The sequence below is a fragment of the Hermetia illucens genome, chromosome 7 (genome assembly GCF_905115235.1).
Source record: "Hermetia illucens chromosome 7, iHerIll2.2.curated.20191125, whole genome shotgun sequence".
Classification (NCBI taxonomy): Eukaryota; Metazoa; Arthropoda; class Insecta; order Diptera; family Stratiomyidae; genus Hermetia; species Hermetia illucens.
The window spans coordinates 11114370-11135051 of record NC_051855.1 but is presented as its reverse complement, the minus strand read 5'-3'; the positions used below and the strand labels follow the sequence as shown (position 1 = coordinate 11135051).

Sequence of the window (20682 nt, the reverse complement as noted above, 5' to 3'; positions counted from 1 at the left end):
TATTACAAGAAAAACCGTGGTTTTGTCTTTACATTAACTTTCTTTTTTAACTGTAACTGTAAGTCTGACTGTCTTTGGAGGTGAACCACTCAGTGAGCCATTTCCCCAAATTTTCGTACGAGTCGCTCTAGCGCTTCTCAGAAAGTGCGTGGCTCAACGAGACAAAGAGGTGGTAATCCGATGGGGTCAGGTCGGATGAGTAAGCGGCATGGTTAAGCACCTCCCACTTGAGTTTTCCCAGTGTATCGCGAACGACTTTCGACTTATGCGTTGGTGCATTGTCGTGGAGCAAAATCACCTTCTTCTGTCTTTCTCGATATTCTGGTCGGTTCTCCGCAATCGCTCGGCTTAAATCTTTCATTTGTTGTTTGTAGCGAACGGCGTTCCCAGTTTCACTAGGTTTCAGCAGTTAAAAGTAGATCACACCGGTCTGGTCCCACGACACACACAGCATGACCTTCCGACCGTAACGATTTAGTCATGCCGTCGATGTCGATGCTTCACCTGGACTCACCCACGATTTTTTCCGTTTAGGGTTCTCCATGACAATCCACTTTTCGTCGCCCGTAACAATACGATGGAGAAAAGACTTTCTTTTGTACTGTTGAAGCAGCATTTCGCACGTCACTTTTCGGTCCTCCATTTGTCGTCTCTCGGTCAGTTCATGCGGCACGCACTTTCCACACTTCTGAATTTTTCTCATGGCCTGCAGACGTTTCGAAATTGCTTGCTGTTGAACTCCCAACGTATGTTTTTACGTGGGAAGAGATAAAATGGTGGAATTGACTGGCCACTTGCACTAACAGATAAAGTTACGTTCGTTCCTCTTTTTGCAGAGATTTTTGAACCGATTCCCTTTTAATCTTCTCTCTAATGACTTCCACCATTTTTATCGGCACCGTGGGTAAGCCACATTCATCCATATTCCAAATTTGATAAGAAAAACACAGTTTTATGGTTTGAAATACACTTTATTATTCAGTATAGTCTACGTGAACCACAATACACTTGTTCCAACCAGATTCCAATTTATGAATTCCATCCCTGAAGTGAGAATCTGGACGGACTGAAAAATGCGCTTCCACAGTTGTTATGACCTCATCATTTGATGAAAAATGCTTTCCACGCATGTTTTTTTTTAGTTCTGGAAACAGATCGGCTAGGCACCAAATCTGGTGAATACGGCTGATGCTCCAACAATTTGAACTCGAATTCATGGATTTTAGCCATTGTCAAAATGCTCTTGTGACACGGTACACTGTCCTGATGAAAAGGAATTGTTTTCTTCTGCAAACTTCGACTTTTTTCACGAATTTTTTTCGTTTAGCTGGTCTAAAAGGTTACAATAATATTCAGAATTTATCATTTTATCAGTTTGCAAGTAATCCACAAACAAAACTCCTTTAGCATCGCAAAAAACTGATGTTGACATCTTGTTGGTCGATTTCTGGACACGAACTCGCTTCGGAGCCGAAGAACCAGATTCACTCCACTCTTTGCGTCTTGTTTTGATTCAGGATGATGATGATGATAGACCCACGTCGCGTCCATAGTGATAAATTGACTAACAAAATCCACTTTATCCCTTTGAGAACGCTCTCAATGTTGCTGAGAAAGTCGCATTCGAATGTGTCCTTGTTCTAGTGTTAGCAAAAGCGGGACCCATTGTGCGCACAACTTTCTGGACCTACTAGTACAGAAGCCCTGCTGCCTACTCCGTGAATGCTGGGATAAAAGGAGCCAACAGCTAAAGGGATCCGAGCCCACGTTCGACTCTAGTTAAATCAAGGAAGAAGGGCAGGGGAAACAGGGAGTATGGTTGGGGGGGCAGGATGTATGGTAGCTGAAACCGCCAAGAAGCGCTGGTAATAACAGCAAAAGAGGGGTTGTCCTATGCTTATATTTTACGAAGCGTTAAGGCAGGTCTTACGCTGAAAGAGATTAGCGACAATGTAACGCGCATTCGGCGAACACAAAAAACGAGGATTGCTATTCAAATTATCGTAGGGAAAGAATGATCACGGCAACTTGCAAAGGAACATGGAGGCTTCACTCAGCCAACAAGGGACTGTCCACGTAAGTCGATAGGCTGTAAAGATCTTGACGAGGTCACTATCAAGGAGGAAATTTGTTAAGTGTTCAAACACCAACTGAAATTGAAGGACGTGCAGGAAACGGACATCAAGAGCCTAGGGAGAGCATACGGTGGAACGCAGACAGTCACCCTAACTGCGTCTATGACTTCAGCTAGAAAAGCACTGTCTGCGGGTAAAGTCTGCATCGGAATATACACATAGCGACCACCAGGCCATCATTTTTGAAATCATATATGGTACACGAAGTGGTCCCAGACGTTAGCTAAAAGGTGGGCAACCAGTAGCAGGGATGACGACAGGGAGTGGCAAGGGGGGATTCCTCCAGGGGCGGAATGGAAAAAGTGATAATAAGGTAGGAGCACCTTCACGAAGACATGTTGAGAAGTTAGGGTAAGGCCAAGCCAATTATCATAATAGGTATCCTAAAATTGGCCTGAATGTCGAAGTAGACACAGAAGAATCTAAGGACCGACCGATATGACGATAATGCGCCACGGTAGTCAATAACCTTATTATTCCAGTTTGCAGAAAGAAACCCCGATTCAGACGAGCCAACTTTTGGCGGGCTGAACAAAGGGGGCCAATATAGACTCGGATCACTATTTCGTTGGCATGATGCTCCGAACTTGAAAAACAACACCACCCAGAATCCTCTCTGACAATCAGGCGAGGGTTAACCCTGAAACCAACCACAACACAGCCCTCCACGAAACCTATAAGAGGGAAATGGATGCCGCAATAACCGCAGTCAACAGAGGTCCTGGAGATGAAGCATCAACAAAAGATCTTCACAACCACCTGAAGAACGTTATCATAAATACGGCCTGAAACATACTTGATCCCAGCCACAAAGGAGTCGGAACGGCTGGTTTGACGATGAATGTAAGCTAGCAACGGAACGGAAGGAGTAATGTTGCATTCTCAAAGAACGCGGGCACACGCGGAGACTTATCACGAAGTGCGTTGAGTGGAGAAGCGACTTCACAGACGGAAAAAGGAAGCCTGGGAGTACCAACAAGTCTGTGAACTAGAAAAGTACAGGGAGCAACCGCACCAGGCGTGGAGGCTTTGACCAATACAACCTTACAGGGGGATTTCAGCCTGCTGTGTACTTATGTACACATCCTTTTCTGAGACAGAGCAGCAGATTGGTACTGGGACTACCACCAGTCTGTCAGACGAATCGAGTGGACCTCTTTTTGTGAGGCTCTTCGCCAGGAGTTTAAGGATTTTCTAGATAACTGGGATATCGTCAAACTCATGAGAGAGCGCATGCAAGGTCCATCCGAAGATTTCGATAGTTACTGTAAAGCTGTGCGTTCGCTACCCAATAGGCTAGAAAATTCCTTAACGGAAGACAAGTTGGTAGAATTGCTATGTCGTGGGCTGAGACCCGACGTTCAGAGGCAACTTCTCTATTTTCCGACTAGTACGGTTCGCGAATTGCGTAAGTTAGTGCAGCAGAGCGAAATTTTAGAGGAGCGTCTCTCAAGCAGGCTCTTTCACCAATTACACAGCTATTCTGCTGAATCTGAAGAGGGTGTCGAACATCTTAGGAAATCCTCAGTCGGAGATTCAGAATAATGATTTGGACTTGGTCTGCTGGAATTGTCGACAGAGTGGACATTTGCTTGAAGACTGTTGGGAGGATCCGAAAATCTTTTGTTTCGGTTGTGGGAGCCCGAACACTCGTAAGCCCGTATGCCCAAACTGTTGAGTTCCAGAGCTCAGCCCCAGTCACCAGGGCGCTCCTGCATTGGACGCAGGGACATCCTCAAAAGACAAACTTGCCTGAGGATGTCAAGGAAGGATGGAAGCCTCAGGGACCGCGCCTCATTCAAGATCTGAGCCGGAAGAGACAATAATCGGGACTGTGATCTGTCGTGGATCTTCCCCTCCTTGATCGCGGCACTTGGGTCCGTTTTTTTTATTTTTCAATTTTAGCTCGCGTTTTGGCCGTTATTCGTTAGGCCGTCGCGAATTCCCTTGTAATGTCTATTTTGGAATCCGGTGCGAACCAACGCATCGGAATAGACACGTTAATTTTGTAGTAATGAAGCGTGAGGGATCAAAGTGCTTAAAGGAACTCCCACATTCCCGAGCCTGGCTAGCACAGGGGCGTGCAAGAACGAGTCGACCGAGCACTTTGATGGAGCTTCAATCTTTGCGGGTGGACCTTCACGGTCAACTTAGCCATGTTTTTTTTTTAGGTTTCTGGGATAGCCGTGCGCTCGAGGTCGTTGTCGGCCACTTAGGATGATCGCTCTGAACATCCTACCCCCCTAAGTTCATTCCATGGCTTTAAACTCTCCCAGGAACTCCGGGCCACCGTACATACACAGTTCAGCTCTAGGCCTTTATGGTGCTTTTTGAGGTTTTGTGTAAAACGAAACCTTATTAAAATCGATTCAATGTCTGTCTGTCTGTCTGTCACACGCATTTTTCTCCAAAACAACTAAACCGATCCGAACGAAATTTGGTGAACAGATGGGAACTATGAAACCCCCCCCCCTTTTTTTATATTTGATGTTGGTTAAATTGTTGGCATTTGCTAATAATATTAAACTCAGAGTGTGAAGCGTATGAGGTTGACCATTATCAACACAGGGCTTTCCATCAAATGATTTATTTAAATCGCTTTCTAGAAAATAGAGGGCAATGGAATTTTTAGCTATATTACACGGAGCCGTCACTCGCTCCTCACATCTTTTTCTTTTTCTTCAGCCTTCAGTTCACAAGCGGGGTCGGCTCGTGGTGATCGGTTTCGTCATTTTATTTTATCAAATGCCTGATCAGGATGTAATTTCGAGACCTTTAAATCCCCATCCAGCGCATCAAGCCACCATTGTTTTGACCGGCTTTTTGGTTGCTTACCATTGCTTTCGATGTTCTGACCAATACTGGTTGTTGAACTCTCGTTAGTGTGAATTACGTGACCACACCATCGAAAACGCCTCTCTTGCAGTTTTTCCACGATCGGTGCAAACCCATATCGATCGCGGATATTCTCATTTCAGACGTAATCAAAACGTGTCACGCCACCAATGCAATGCAACATCTTCGTCCCCATTACCGCAAGACGCCGTTCATTGTCCTTTATAGTCCGCCAACATTCAGAACTATAGAGAGCGGCAGACGGACGACATTGCAATAAATTTTAGATTTAGGACGTGCGCTGATCCTTTGATCACAAAGAACACCAGTTGGGGAATGCCACTTTATCCAGGATGCATTAATGCGTGAAACAATTTCATTACGCAGTTCTCCATTGGCTGATAGAATTGAATCGAAATATTTAAATCGCTCAGTTCTGGCAATGGCAGTAAGATGGGAGGCGTGCGGGAGAGGGATGGGAATTAAAAGCTGGGAGGGGTGCTAATGATGGGAAGGTTTAAAAAATTGGGAGTCGGAGTAATTGCCTGTGTAGAAGACTACTCTACCTAGGGAATCGAACAGACGGTTCTGGGACTGGAGGGATAAAAGGATCTGAGGGAACAGATGAGTCCGGAGAAGGTTATCTTCAACGATCTCGATCTGCATGGCATTGGCAACAAGGGGATTGGGATGGGCTTGGCACTTGGCCAGGAAGTTGAGGGCAAGACGAGCAAGGAAGGCGTCGATGCGTGGAGTTTAACAGGATTCATAGAGGATCTGATTGGAAATGCACAGTCTGTTACATAAGAGCGTGGTCACTGTTAAATAATAACAACAATTGATTTTTCGAAAATTCGCAGATTTATTGATAATTTGGTCGTCAATACTCAATGCAAATACCTCACTAGCAAGTCCAATCTCCTGCATTGTCAATTATGGCCTGGCACCGTCGGGGCATACTTTCCACTAGTTTTTCTGCATATTCTACCGGAAAAGACCTCCGAATTTTCCGAATTTGTCGAGAAAGTTGATCTAAATTACATGGCTTGCGTCTGCGAAGCTGCGTTTTCATCAGAGCCCACACATTTTCTATGGAATTCACATCCGGTGACTGAGATGGCCAATCTAAAGTGACAACTCCGTTTTGCGCCTTCCACTCGCTACACGCTCGACTCCAATGTTTCGGATCATTGTCCTCTTGAAGGATCCAGCTTTCATTTTTCTTGATATACCATTGCTTAGCAGATGGTAACAAAGCCTTTTGATATATTTTATTCATTTTTTTGGCATTTAAATTCTCGGTAAATAAGAACAAAGTACCGAAACCTTTGTTTGAGAAGCACCCCCAAACATGGACCTTGATGGGGTGTTTAACAGTCCGTTGAAGCATCCTACTGGTGGAAGTTGTCCAGGCGTGTTTGATGCTCGGAAATGCCCAGAAGGAGGATTCATCAGAAAAAATTATGTTGCTCCAATCGCGGTCCAAGTTTTCCTTCGCCCATTCCACTCGTTTTTCAGCGTGTTTTGCACTCAACATTGGTTTTTCCAAAGTACTGCGATATTTCAGTTTATTGGCAAGCAAGTGCCTGCGAATCGTTCCGTAAGATACGTCAACACCTTTTGCTTTCAATTTCACAGCAGCTCCACGTAAAGTCAAAGTTGGATCTTTCGAGAACCATGCGAGAATCTTTTTTTTTTGTCTTTTTTTGAGACTTTGCTTGCACTTCCGTGATCAGGAAAATCATCAACGTTACCGACCTTTTTATAGCGATTTATCCACTTGCTAACGAACTGCTTCGACTTTCCCATATATTTCGTAGCAGCAGTTTGCGTTAATTTGGGTCCTTTTTCATGCAAACATAGAAAAATTGCCTCAAAGCGAGAGGCGTAAACAGCACTCATTTCGAAAAATCACTCAATTGAAGACTAAATTTGACAGAGAGCTGACTTTTTACAAAAAGCATGAAGGACTCAGGTGCCTTCTATGTCATAGAAAAAGAAACTGGACGCTCTGATTTTTTATCTACGTGTAACAGTGACCACGCTCTTATGTAACAGACTGTACTTGGAGCGGTCTTCGTTCTTAAAGATGTTGGCGCAGTGGCGAAAGATCCTGCGCTCTCTGAGGCGGAGTCGCTCCATTTGGGATGGGGAGCAATCGGACCAGAAAATGAAGCCGAAGATGAGGAGTGGGCGGATAAGCTGTTTATAGGAAAACAGCTTAACCTTTCTTGGAGTCGGGGTGTTGTATTTAAGGATAGGATACAGGGACCGGAAGGCACCAGTTGCACGGCCTAGTGCCTTCGTTATGTGAGGTACGTGGGAGAGGCGGGAGTTCATTGTCACCCCGAGGTAGGTAACTTCTTTAACAGTAGGAATGGGCTGGTCATGGATTGTGAGTGCTAATGATCTTGTGTCACTCCACATCTTCGGAGTCATCGTCATGTCTCCATGGAAGACGATGGTCTCACACTTGTCGGGATTTAGGGAAAGTTTCCAACGGGTGAAATAGTGGTAAAGTTCGTCTAAATAAGTATTCAGACGCGCTTTACCACGGGAGATGTCTTTGGTGGCTGTGTAGATGATTAGGTCATCCGCGTATTGGAGGATCTGGATGGGACACGGGTGTGGAGGTGGTTTGGGGATGTCTGCGGTGAACAGCGAGAAAAGGGTTGCAGACAGGACTGAACCCTGGGGAATGCCGGCTGGGCAAGTATAGGACGAGGAAAGGTGAAGCTGGATGCTCACTAAGGCTTTCCGCCCATTTAGAAAGCTAAGTATTAGCTTACAGAGGTGCGGATGGAAGTTGAGGATTTCGGAAAGCTTGTACGTGAGTCCGTATTGCTATACGGAGTCGAAAGCTTTCCTTAGGTCAAGGAGACAGGCTATGGTGGGTGTCCTCCGATTGATACCCAGGAGGATATCAGTCTTGAGGACAAGGAGCGCGTGCTCAACCGAGTGTTTAGTTCGGTTGGCGAATTGAAATTCTGGTAATGTGTTGTTGGAAGTGCAATGTTCGTCTATGAGGGATTTGATAATCCGCTCGAAAATTTTGGTGGAGGAAGAAAGGATAGAGATAGATCTGTAGCTATCGGGATTGAGTGGATTAAGGTTCTTTTTTGGGACGGGAACTATGCGAGCATTTTTCCATTCGGTGGGGAAGTGAGCGTTGAGGATACAGTGGTTGATGATCGAGGAGAGTGTGGTGGAAATGTTGGGGGCGGACTTTTTCAAAACTATGAAGGGGATTTTGTCGAGACCCACTGATTTTTTGTTCTTGGAGGCTGCAATTGCAGCTTCCACTGAACTTGGGCTGACAATGTGGATGGGAGAAATATTGTCATGTTCATCGGGATGAATAAGGGGTTGAGTGAATAGGGATAGGTTGGAACTGGATTGGTAAAAAGTTGGAGTGGATATATGCTCCTTACATAGGGAAACACAAAACCTTTTATACCTGAAGCGTTAAGTTTCCGGTTTCCCGACTTGTTTTTTTGTTTTAGGGTTTCTTGGTGATTTCTTTGGTGTCATAACCGAGCGATCGATGGTTTACCGCTAGAAATCAAAGCATTTTGTATAAGCATTCCAGTAGCCAGGGTACTTCTCTCATCGTCGAGTGGCAAGCGAACAGGAAAGTCATGCGTGCTCTGTTTGGTAGGAATTGAGAAGGGTTGAAGAGGTTGATTTTGTCTGTGTTAAATTTGCAAAATTTAGACGACGCCCCCCCTCAAGTGTCATGTTCAGTGTTGCCACCACCAACTAGTCTACTATATTTTAAGTCCTTCACGTCAGTTGTGCAATCTACTGGAAATACGTAATGAAATTTGCTTAAAAGATACATCTTTACGTAACTTGTATAGAGTCTATATGCATGTAATTGAATAAATTTTATATCTCCATGTAATTTATCAATATTAAGCGTTACTAGCGAGAAACTATAGGCATACAAACGAATATTGGTAAAGTAAATTAACTGGAAAATATAGAAAATATCTAGTCTAAGCGATAGTGCATTAAGTTGTGTCCATGATTTCTAACTTACAAACAATCAAGTCGAAACAATGAATTAGTGCAATCAATTTATATGAAACCAAATAAAACTGAAACAAGCCCCAGGAAGCAGAGATACGGATGGAAAGATAGAGGACAAGAGAGGATAGGAATAGGCTCCAGAACGGATTATCGAATAAATGTTTTGAACATTTGCAACCAATCCCAATGTATTAAATATCACTTTCCCCCCCCATGAATACGGGGATTCCCCATAAATCACAATTGTAAAAAGTCGCCTAATTTTTTTTTATCATCATATTCGAATTTGATAGTGCGTGATTGATCGCGAGAGTGCAAATTTGTATTTAGAATAATCTTAAAAAAAATTTAAAAAATTAAGGAGAGCTTGTAAAGCCACTTCAGATGGTGTGATTTCCGAAGTTGGGACATATTTATCTTTTCATCTTTGTTCTCCCCCTTAAAATGCAGATGAAACTGTATGAAGGCAACAGGAAATGATATGATAATTATCCTTGGTTAACAAGAGAGTAGGACATAAGTTTAAGGACTAATGATTGTGGAATATTGAATCTAACAATTCTTGAGCTCTCTGCAAACGACTCGTCTGAAATGTAAAATATGGTAGGCATCATCCTTCCGACTAAAAATTAAAGAAAAAATGATTCAAAAAACAAATAAACGAACTTAACTTTATTAAGTAACTTGTGAATGGCTTTACGAAAGTGCGTGTGTGGTGTAACATGTGTGAATTATCCAATATATAAATCAATATTGGTGCAGAACTGGAAGATTAGATGAAAGAAAAAGAAATAAAATAAAAACGAAAAAGTTGATTTTAAATAAAAAAAAAAAAAGAAAAGAAAATTGAGACAATTCCTATCAGTGTTATATATAGAAATTGACTAAATAAAATGAACACTTTATCTGTTATCTTACTGTGCGTATTTTTAATGTTAATTTTCTCTTGATATGATGATGTAAAACTAATACATTAGCTTTTATTCTATTCTGAAAATTCATCCTTTTTACTTAAAATAAATGACGAATTGTGTTTTGTAAGTATGTTCCTAAGGTTTTATTCCGAATGAAATATAATTCAAGCGCAGGTATCTCAACGGAAGTGTCCCACGCATCCATTTTTCATGCTTTCGTCGGTGGAAAAGTATCCAATCCACATGAAAGGGTAATCTCCCTTCAGCAATCCCATTTCCATTTGGAATTTAACTAACACTAAGATCCACGCAGCCCAGACTCCGTGAACCTGGCAAGGATCCTAGCCGACGACAATGGAAGGCACTGCGAAAAAAGGCGAAGTTTCTTGGGAATGAGGACATGGTCCTTGCTATACCACCAAGTGCGGCGACATCCAGAGAAATCGGACGCAAAAAAGCGGAACTTTCGGTGGAAGCTGACGAAAATGGGAGAAAAGCTGAAAAATCCCTTTTCGAGGGTTTAGACGTTAATTTCTCGCTTAGTACTTGTGTGTGTGTGTGTGTGTGTGTATGGTGGGGGAGAAGCTACAGCTTCTGAGCACCCAGGCCGTGTTGGCCCATTCCGGATTCGTTCACGTATCGCAGGATTTCCGTTAGTGGATGTGATGCTACCCGTCGCCATTGGAGAAAATCGGCACCAAAGATCTGATGCCTGGATGCGTCCATAGGCGGGGCATTCACATAGAAAATGCTCTGTGGATTCCGCTTCCTCATTACAGGAGGGACACGTATCATCTTCAGTAAATTCCTATTCTGAACATATGCCCAGCTAGTGAATTATGACCTGTTAGAATGCCCACAATACACCTGCAAGTCCTCCTGCTTTTTGACAGGATAAACTTTGCGGTACGTATGTTGGGTTCTGGCAGGAAAAGTTTGGTGTGTCGAGCAGCATTTAGGCTATGCCACCTGTCATTATGGGAAACTTGTTCCCAGTTTTTGAAAACAGATTTAGCCAATGTCACTGATACTCCAATTGCTGGCTCCGGTCCCGGCATAGGGGAGATTGACCCCTCTTTCGCTAAAGCGTCCGAGATTTCATTTCCCTCTATGCCACAGTGACCAGGTACCCAGAGTAGTTCCACCGTATTGAATCTAGACATAGAGTTTAAACGGTTTCTGCATTCCTGAACGATTTTCGAGGTGATCAAAGGACTGCTCAATGCCCTCAGTGCAGCTTGACTTCAACCGCTCGTCAATCACCCAGTTCGCCACCCTTAGGATCGCATAAGCTTCGGCTTGAAAAACCGTTGCATATTGTCCCAAAGGAAAAGTCCACTTCTCGTTTTTATTCGAGAGGTAGACTCCGGCTCCAGAACCCTCTTCTGTTTTTGAGCCATCGGTGTAGAAGACTTCCGTATATCCCGCCACGCATTCCTCTGGGTCTTCCCAGTCCTCTCTACGCTTCAGGGTAACTACATATCTTCTACCAAACAGATGTATGGGGACACGAGAATCGGAAGGCATTGTAAGAACTGGATTCAGTCCTCCCAGTAACTCTTCCAATGCTCTGTGCCCCCACATCCGTTGTTTTCCCATAGATCTAATCGAATTAGCCTATGAGCTGCTCTCATTGCAGTGCTTTGAATAAATATATCCAGGGGCTGCAAATTGAGTAGTACATTCAGAGCTGCGCCGGATGTCGTGCTCATGGCACCAGTGATATCGCTAGTTTACGGTGAAAACCTTTTTGTCTCACCTTAACCCACCACACTACGGATGCATATACGAACATCGTCCTAATGATGACAACGTATATCCACATTACCACATGAGGCCTGAGTCCTCATATCGAGGCAAAGGTCCGTCTGCACAGCCCATAAGCTGTGAGAGCTCGTTTCATCTTTACCTCTACATGTTTGTTCCAAAGAAGTTTTTTTTATCTAGAGTGACCCCCAGATATTTCACTTCTTCGGAGAGTTGAAGGGTAGTACCCCTCATCTCAGGGAGACAAAGTCCATCCAATTTTCTCCTTTTTGTGAATAAAACCATTGTGGTTTTATTTGGATTAACTGACAAACCATGTCTAAGGCACCAGCTGTCTATCAAATCAACGGCACGCTGTATATTCCTACACACCGTTCCAAGATCCTGATCAACAGCAAGTACAGCTACGTCATCAGCATAAGCTTGAGCGTGTATTGGCAAATTTTGCAGTTTGCATAGCAGTGAGTCGATCAGCATACTCCACAGAAGCGGCGAAAGCACACCTCCTTGGGGGCAGCCCTTCGTTGCTTCGGTAGTCAGGTAGCGATCGACCCCTACCTCAGCGCACAGCAATCTTTGCGTTAGCATAGCATGGATTCACTTAATTAAAGCATCATCAACACCATGCGCTCTGGCGGCATCACAGTCAAAGGCCCCTTCAATATCCACGAACACCCCCATCGCGTACTCACCATTCAAAGTTGCATCCTCTATCTTTGTGACCAAAGAATGAAGAGCAGACTCACAGGACTTTCCACGTTGTTAAGCATGTTGGTTTTCACTAAGTGGTTGTGACCTAAGTGCGTTTCCACGAATGTGACGCTCCACCAGTCTCTCCAAACCTTTCAGCAAGAATGAAGTCAAGCTGATCTGTCTGAAGTTCTTTGGATTAGAATAGTCATCTTTCCCAGGTTTCGGTATGAAAATTATCTTAACCTGTTGCCAAGAAGAAAGCACGTAGTCCAGAGCAAGACATCCTCGAAAAATATTTCTTAGAGGTCGCTCTAAATGCTCCATACCCTCCTTGAGCATTGCCGGATAGATGCCATCCATGCCGGGTGCTTTGAAATGTTCAAAGGACAGTATGGCAGTTCTCACCTTTTCATGGGTAACAACCGCTTTCGCAGTGTTCCAGTTCCCCTTGCAACACTTGCGATGCAAGAACCGTCAACTCTCCTCCTACCACTTCTCTCACCCGTTCTCCCAGGTGGTGTACTTCCAGGAGGGTCTGTACTGAGTCCAGTCTGGAGCTCGTGAAAGTACCGTGGGGTTTTCTAAGAGAATCCAACTTGGCCGACTCATCCCTTTTGAGGACTCTGCACAGCCTTGACGTCTCCTTTCGCCTTCCGGTTCCTCACAGTACGCTCTAAAGGGGTCTCGTTTCGAGCACCTCACGAGCCTCTTATATTCACGTTGTGAGTTCCTGAAATTTAACCAGTCTTCGTTCTTGTTAATTTTGCAAGCACGATTTAAAAGTCGCCTGGTTGATTTTCTGAGTTTTTGCAGTTCTCGGTTCCACCAAGGAACCGTTTTATCGCTTTGGCCTCGGGAAATAGGACAAGCCTGTTCATAGCACTCTAAAAGTGTGCAGTTCAGAGTTCTCAATTCATCTTCCAGCACCAAAGGAGTCCTTAGTCGCCTAGGGAACTGTACTTTATTGCCAAGAAGTTCATTGAACTTTGCCCAATCCGTTTTCCTAGGGTTCCGTCTTTGTACTGCAGACTGTTCGCCCGCAATAGTCAGATTGAATTCTAGATATCGGTGATCTGACAGTGAGACCTCGTCTAGCACTCGCCAGTATGTAATCAACTCTAACAATTTTGGGGTACAGATTGTTAGGTCAATTACTTCGCTTCGCTTCTCGGTCCCACGAACGTAGGGGCGCACCCTACGTTTGCAGTCATAAGACCAGCTGAAGTGATGAAATCGAATAGCTTCTCTCCTCTTGGATTGCATTTGCTACTGCCCCAACAAATATGTTAAGTATTCGCATCGCAACCTATTAAAAGTTCGAGACCACTTGATTCTGCATACGCCACCAGATCCCTAAGTTCTTGCGTCGGTGGAGGATACAACGAATCATAGGGTAAATAAGCGGAGGCAACTATGAGGTTGTTGCTATACCACCAAGTGCGACGATATCCAGAGAAATCAGACGCAAGAAAGCGAAACTTTCGGTGGAAGGTGACGAAAATGGGGGAGAAGCTGAAAAATCCCTTTTCGAGAATTTAAATATTAATTTCTCACTTGGTACTTCCAAAATAATTAAAAGGAACTTGCTTTGTGATCTTGAGATCTGAGGGCACAAGTTGCGCATTTCTTCAGTACCTGATTAACTAAGATATTAATTCCTATTCTGATCTATAAATAATAAATTTAACATTCATCATCATCTTCAACGGCGCAACAACTGGTATCCGGTCTAGGCCTGCCTTAATAAGGAACTCCAGACATCCCAGTTTTGCGTCGAGGTCCACCAATTCGATATCCCTAAAAGCTGTCTGGCGTCCTGACCTACGCCGTCGCTCCATCTTAGGCAGGGTCTGCCAAATATTAATTCATAATTTCCTTTAACCATACACTACCGACTATACCGGTTCAAGTGATGTCATCAGGAATTTGACGTTTCGCATTGGTATTACCATGTCCAGCCTGTGTACACTGCTATAAACCCATCAGACGCCATATTGTTTGTCTTCCACGAAGTATAAACAAAAGGCCGGCGACAGTCTCATAGTCCGGTGGCGTTTATTTGTAAGTTATTTGTGGCGAATTGTGCAGATTAAACAGTTTCTGCTTTGCGTGAAAAGACTGTGCAGAGACATTTTTGTGGGCACTGAAGCACTTCGAATTGCTCACATCTCATTTGAATTCAAGTTTCTAGAAAAATTCAAACCGAGCACAATGCCCGGGACTATACTGGAGAATTTAAGTACTCGTAAATTATCAATTTTGGTTACATGTTTACTTATATGCCAGGCACTCTGTTTCCTAATCGGAGGATTAATTGGTAAGTGGAATTCCCGAAATTAATTCTGAATTATGTTCCTATTATGTCCCCAGCACCATTGCCTGCAAATCATCAAAATATTCTTGGGATGGTGTGTAAGGACATCCCCGGGTCACAGAATGATACAAGTGTTTGGCTATATACCCGCGGCAAGGGTAAGTGTAATGCCGTAAGTCAGGAAGAGATCGAGCAACACGACGTGAAAATGGCAAATCAAATTGTTTTCGTGTTTCAGGTAAGCGCGTACGGAGTGATCTATGTAATTTTACCCCCGTTTAACTATATACGAAGTTAACTCTTGTTTTATTTAGTCAATGTACATCAGGCTAAAAGCTGCACTCTAAAAAATATTCATCTGTTATGAAAGTGAAATTATTCTCTGATGTATTCCGGGGATCTACACTATAAATGTGGCGTATTACTGCCGGTATTTTCGCTCATGTTTTCTGTAAAACCTTCGACACTGTAAATCACAAGATATTTCTATCCAAACTCTCGTCCCTAAACGTTCCCAAACCACTTGTTTTATGGCTTGCCTCTTACCTTTCCAACCGATCCTGCCGCGTCTCTTTTGACGGCTGTACTTCCCGCTCCTTTTCCCACTTTTCTGGCGTCCCACAGGGGTCTATTCTGCGTCTTCGCTATTTTTATTTTTTATTAACGACCTTCCTCCCCTCCTTACTTGTCCCTGTTTGCTCTATGCAGACGACCTTAAGCTGTTTTCCACTATATCGTCGCCTATGGACTGTGTTTCCCTTCAGAATAACCTGGACATTCTGGTTCGTTGGTGCTCGACTAATGGTTTAGCGCTAAACGTCAGAAAGTGTCACTCTATTTGCTACTTCCTAAAATCCTCATCCACTTCTTTCTCCTACTCTCTTAACGGGCATTCCTTATCCTGGTTAAATTCCACTCAAGACCTCGGAGTCACTTTCGACAATAAGTTCCGGTTTGACACCCATTGCCTCGATGTCATCAATCGAGCAGCAAAATTGTCAGGCTTTATTCTTCGCTCCTCCTCTGATTTTGACTCCATCCAACCCTCCTTAGCTCTCTTCAATTCCCTTGTGAGGAATACCCTCAATTATTGCTCCGTGATCTGGTCACCCTCCCGTAACCCCTTGAAAATGTGCAACGTAAATTCACCCGTTCCCTCTTCTTTAAGAAAAGCTTCCCTCGTGTGGATTACCCCTCCCGCCTCCGCTTTCTAAACCTTCCCTTCCTACAACAGCGTAGATCCTATCTGGATCTATGCACATTCTTTAAACTTTCCTCGGGTCTGATGGACTGCTCCGCCGCTGACGAGATCACCTGCCGTCCTGCGTCTTATAACACACGTAACGCAGATATTTTCAACGTGCCCTTCGCGGAGCTCGAAGTCTATTTTCATTACCCGATTCCCAGGTTTTGCCGAAATTATAATGAAAATCAGCTTGGTCCTTTTAACTTCCCTACTTTAAGTAGTTTTAAACGTAGGATAAGTTTTTTGCTTTCTCCTCCTCCTCCTGAGGACAATAATTAATTGGAATTTTCTTTGTTTGTTGTCCGTTAATTAAATAAATACACCTCGACATAGTAGGGTCTTTGCGAGACTCGCACGGTTACAAATATTGCCTTAAAATCACATCGACAGGTTTACGCGGTGGTCTGAAACAATACCTCTGAAAGACATTACGACGCAATCTTGTGCCGAAGCCCTCTGTCGAGAGTGGATACCTCGCTCTGGCGTCCCTGCAATTTGAGTCCACCCTTTTCTCAGAGTTAGGCAAACTCCTGGGGTTTAAACGCCAGCGGACTACTGCATACCACCCGCAATCCAATGGGATGCTAGAGCGTTGGCACCCGACGCTCAAAGCCGCCATAATAGCACGCGACGATCCGTCCTGCACCCAAGTCTTGCCTCTCGTCCTAACTCGGTCTACATACAACCCGCCGAGAAGAATTTATTGCCAGCCCCGCGGAGCTGCTATACGGGGAGAACCGGAGACTCCCAAGTGATCCGTTCTTCGAAAAGAGATCGGGTCTCACAGAGTCGGGGTTGGTGTGTCTGCTGACGCATCAAGGCTACACCTCCCACCCAACACTCGTCCGCACCTGTCTGTGCGCCCAAGGAACGTGTACGCATGTCCTGGTCAGGACAGATGCCGTCCGAAAGCCGCTGCAGGCTCCGCCCGCACCGCGTTCTCGGGCGGAGAGAACATTTCTTCCAGCTCGAGATCGATGGACACAAAAAGGCGCTCTCTCGTGTGCGCTCCAAAACAACGTTACGTTCGCTTCGCGGACTGAGGGGGAACGCAGTTCCGGATTCGGTCGCTGGAACCCCCCTAGGTTTCATCTGGGGGCGGAGTGATGTGGCGCGGCATTCGAAACTTATTCCCAGTCACAGTTTTGAAAATTTTCCATCTAGCAATTGCTTTTCACGTAAATTCACATTTTTATTGAACTTCAGATGCCGATACCACGTGAGGGACATGTTTTAGACTACTCAAGATGGCAACAAAACCTAATTGGTGTCCTGCAAGTCGATATCGCTTACGACAATGATGTCCTAGTTGGTAAGATTTATCCTTTTATTTCATTGGCTTCACTAAAAATTTCATATCCTGCCTTCCTCTTTCTTCAACTAGATTCCCACGCAGTTGTAACTATTGACGCGCGATTGGCGTATCGCAATAAAGAGGACAGCGATTACGATTGGAAGCTGTATGCAACGTCCCTTGAGCGACGCTATTTGGATTGTCAATCTATTCACGTTTCAAATACCGAGCGACTTTATTCATGTGAAACGATTCCACTATTTGAACTGGGCTCATTGCATCACGATTTCTATCTCCTGAACATTCGGCTGCCTGTGGATACCGACATGAAAATGAATTTAGATGTTGGGCACATACATGACCTACAATTGACAGCAATATACCAAAATGGGGGTTTTACAAAAGTTTGGCTTTCATTGAAAACGATCTTCTTCCCAATTGTTGTGGCCATAATGATTTGGTTCTGGCATCGTGTTCACCTACTACAACGCTCACCTGCCCTGATAGAGTACATGCTAATCTATCTAGGTTTAGCATTGACTTTTTTAAATAGTGAGTTTAGAGCCAGCATACTTAGAAGTCTCTTTCAAAACTTTCTCCCTTCCAGTGCCTTTGGAATATTTAACGCTAGCCTTCGATATGCCATTCATGCTTTTGCTAAGCGATATTCGACAAGGAGTTTTTTATGCGACCCTTTTGTCTTTTTGGTTGGTGTTCGCCGGAGAACACATGCTAGTAAGATTCAACATTTTTCCAGTTGCACACTTTTTACTCATCTTTATTTTTATTTAGATTCAAGAAACAGGCAAACGAAGTGCAGTGAAGAATTATTGGAAACATTTAAGTGCCGTCGTTGTTGGATGCATATCCCTTTTTGCATTCGACGTGTGTGAGCGTGGCGTTCAACTACGTAACCCATTCTATTCAATTTGGACGTCACGTGTTGGAACCAATCTCGCATTGACTTTTATTGTTTTGGCGGGGATTTCCGCAGGCGTCTATTTTTTGTTTCTTTGCTATATGATTTGGAAAGTTTTCCGTAACATCAGCCTAAAACAGTCATCGTTACCCTCCATGTCAGCTGCTCGCCGCATTCATTATGAGGGAATAATTTATCGTTTTAAATTCTTAATGCTTGCAACTCTAATTTGTGCAGCACTAACAGTTATTGGTTTTATAATGGGACAGATAGCCGAAGGTCATTGGAAATGGGACGAAAATATTGAGGTGCAGTTGACTTCCGCATTTTTGACTGGTGTCTATGGAATGTGGAATATTTATATTTTTGCCCTCATCATTTTATACGCACCCAGTCATAAGCAATGGCCAACCGAATTGAATTCCTCAAATGGTAGGTTATTTTCTGTAGAATTTTTCCACGATAAAGTGCAATATTGATTCTAACTATCAAAATGTATCTTCGCATGATTTTTTTCACAGAGCGCATAGCCAGTGAAGAAATTGAATTCAACAATTTACCATCCGATTCGAATCCGAGTGAAATTTCATCATTGACTTCTTTCTCTCGAAAAGCAGCATTCGATTAAGCCAGTGGCAAACGTGTGATAAAACTGAACCCAAGGAATAAGGGATGCATTCTTCATGAAGCCGACCAGCGTTTTAGAATATTTTCTAGAATAATTATAATTCTTGAGTTCAGCGACTTTACTATACTCTCCATTTTGATATACAGTAATCTTGCCATAGAGCGTTTAGTTGATCTGAAAATTTTAATTATATAGCTCATGCTCGTTGCTATCTAAGCTTTAAGTTGGTCTTTTTTTTTTTTAACTTTCCACAAGCAGTATTATGAATAAGAAGGGCACTGATCACTGCAATTACTGTATATTTGGAAAGTGGTAACAGTGTTAGTTTAATATTGAATTTTTATATTTTAGGTAATAGCAACAGAACGTGCAAGTGCATTACTCAAATAATTTCATTTGGTTCTTCGTCCATTCCATGAATGCAGTACCTTCTATTATACAATCTCAAATAATATTTATTGTTTTCATTGTTTTTTGTTTACAAGAAAAGTTCTGTGTTCTTTTTTATCCACAACCCTTTGTGCTAGTATTTTATAGATATAAGATAAAGGGGTCGTTTTTAATTTGATGCCATACGATAGATGAATTTTGTCAAATCTAAACTCCTTTTTTTAGTTAAAAAAACTTGTCTCTCCTGAAGCTACTCAATATTTTCTCCCTAACAATTTCGAAGTTCCTGTCGGCGACCATACCACCACAGTGGTACGTGGAAAATGGCAAGATTACACAAAATTGGATAGCTACTTGCCGAAACCTGCGGCAGCTATATCATTTAGGCTAGTGAAGAAAACAGCGCAAGCAACCAGGAAGACATCATGCCCCCTCTCATTGTACAAACGAATTTTAGACTAGTACCGAGCGGAATACCGCTTTATCACTGGTAGCGGCGGTATCCTGTTCGGTACCAAAAAGCAATCACGACTTGAAGTCATCACGGTAGCTAATGACCGCTCGTACCACATTCCTTTGCCTATACTTTTCACAGATTTTTCTCCACTCTTCAGAAAACGAAAGAATCTCAAGGTGCTTCCTCTTTTGCCTTGATAACTATCAAAACATTTGTTGCGCACTTCATCATTTTCATTTTTCAAATTAAAACCACAAATTTCAAAACACTCCTCAATAAAATCTTCGCAACGATTTTCAAACCGAAACGGACTACTGGATAATCACGACCCAAGTGACGCCATCCAATTCAAATATGGCGGACATGATGTTCGGATGATATTAGCTTCTCTAGTCTGTGTACACTGATTGCATCTCTATTGTCAAAACAACTGTGCGTTTGGCGTTCACAAGGTTCTTGAAGGATTCCTTGAGGGAACACAAACCCTTTACATTCGCGCTTAGACAAAAGCCCGACAAACTGTCCCCTCCCCAACTTACGCACTTGAGTTATATCAGTCAGTTTACGTTTTATATTCAACACGTGTCTGGTAAAGACAATGCTATTGCAGACGTTTTGTCTCGAATTTCGGAGTCGGTCACAGTCCCCACCACGGTCGATTATACGGCAATCGCCAAGACACAAAAAGACGACACGCAGAACTTCAGAGCCTGAAGGCAAATTCCAAATACAAATTCAAGAAGTTTCCCATTTTCGGCTCAAACTTTTATTTACTCTGCTAAGCTATCATTGGCGATGGTGTATAACTCTCGCTTTGCTAAACGAATCCAAACTGGGGGAAGCCCCCAACGTTAAATTACATGCTCCCGGTTACAGTACGTTCCGCAACGACGCAGGCAGAGGCACAGCTATACTAGTCAAAGCGGGACTAAGGGTAAATAGTATCCCATCGGCTGCACTGGCGTCGAAATGCCTGTTAGCAGTAGTCAGACTTTCTGTCAGGGGTGGGTGGCGCCCTCCGAGTCCTTATCGGCTCTCTCTACTTCCCGGTCGTCACC

The 20682-nt window shown here is 43.6% G+C and overlaps 1 protein-coding gene across 2 annotated transcripts; it reads left to right on the top strand.

The window, feature by feature from the left end:
• The first annotated feature begins 14365 nt into the window (after window positions 1-14365).
• On the top strand, window positions 14366-19379 carry LOC119660955 (protein wntless). Of its 2 annotated transcripts, XM_038069995.1 has the most exons (7): window positions 14369-14693; window positions 14747-14928; window positions 17143-17248; window positions 17321-17782; window positions 17838-17965; window positions 18023-18581; window positions 18671-19247. In XM_038069995.1, the coding sequence occupies exons 1-7, from the start codon at window positions 14588-14590 to the stop codon at window positions 18775-18777; spliced, it is 1650 nt and encodes a 549-aa protein (XP_037925923.1). In that variant the 5' UTR covers window positions 14369-14587; the 3' UTR covers window positions 18778-19247. The 2 variants fall into 2 exon arrangements, with proteins under 2 accessions (XP_037925922.1, XP_037925923.1); XM_038069994.1 differs by having other exon boundaries at window positions 14366-14693; window positions 17143-17782; window positions 18671-19379.
• The last annotated feature ends 1303 nt before the right edge of the window (window positions 19380-20682 follow it).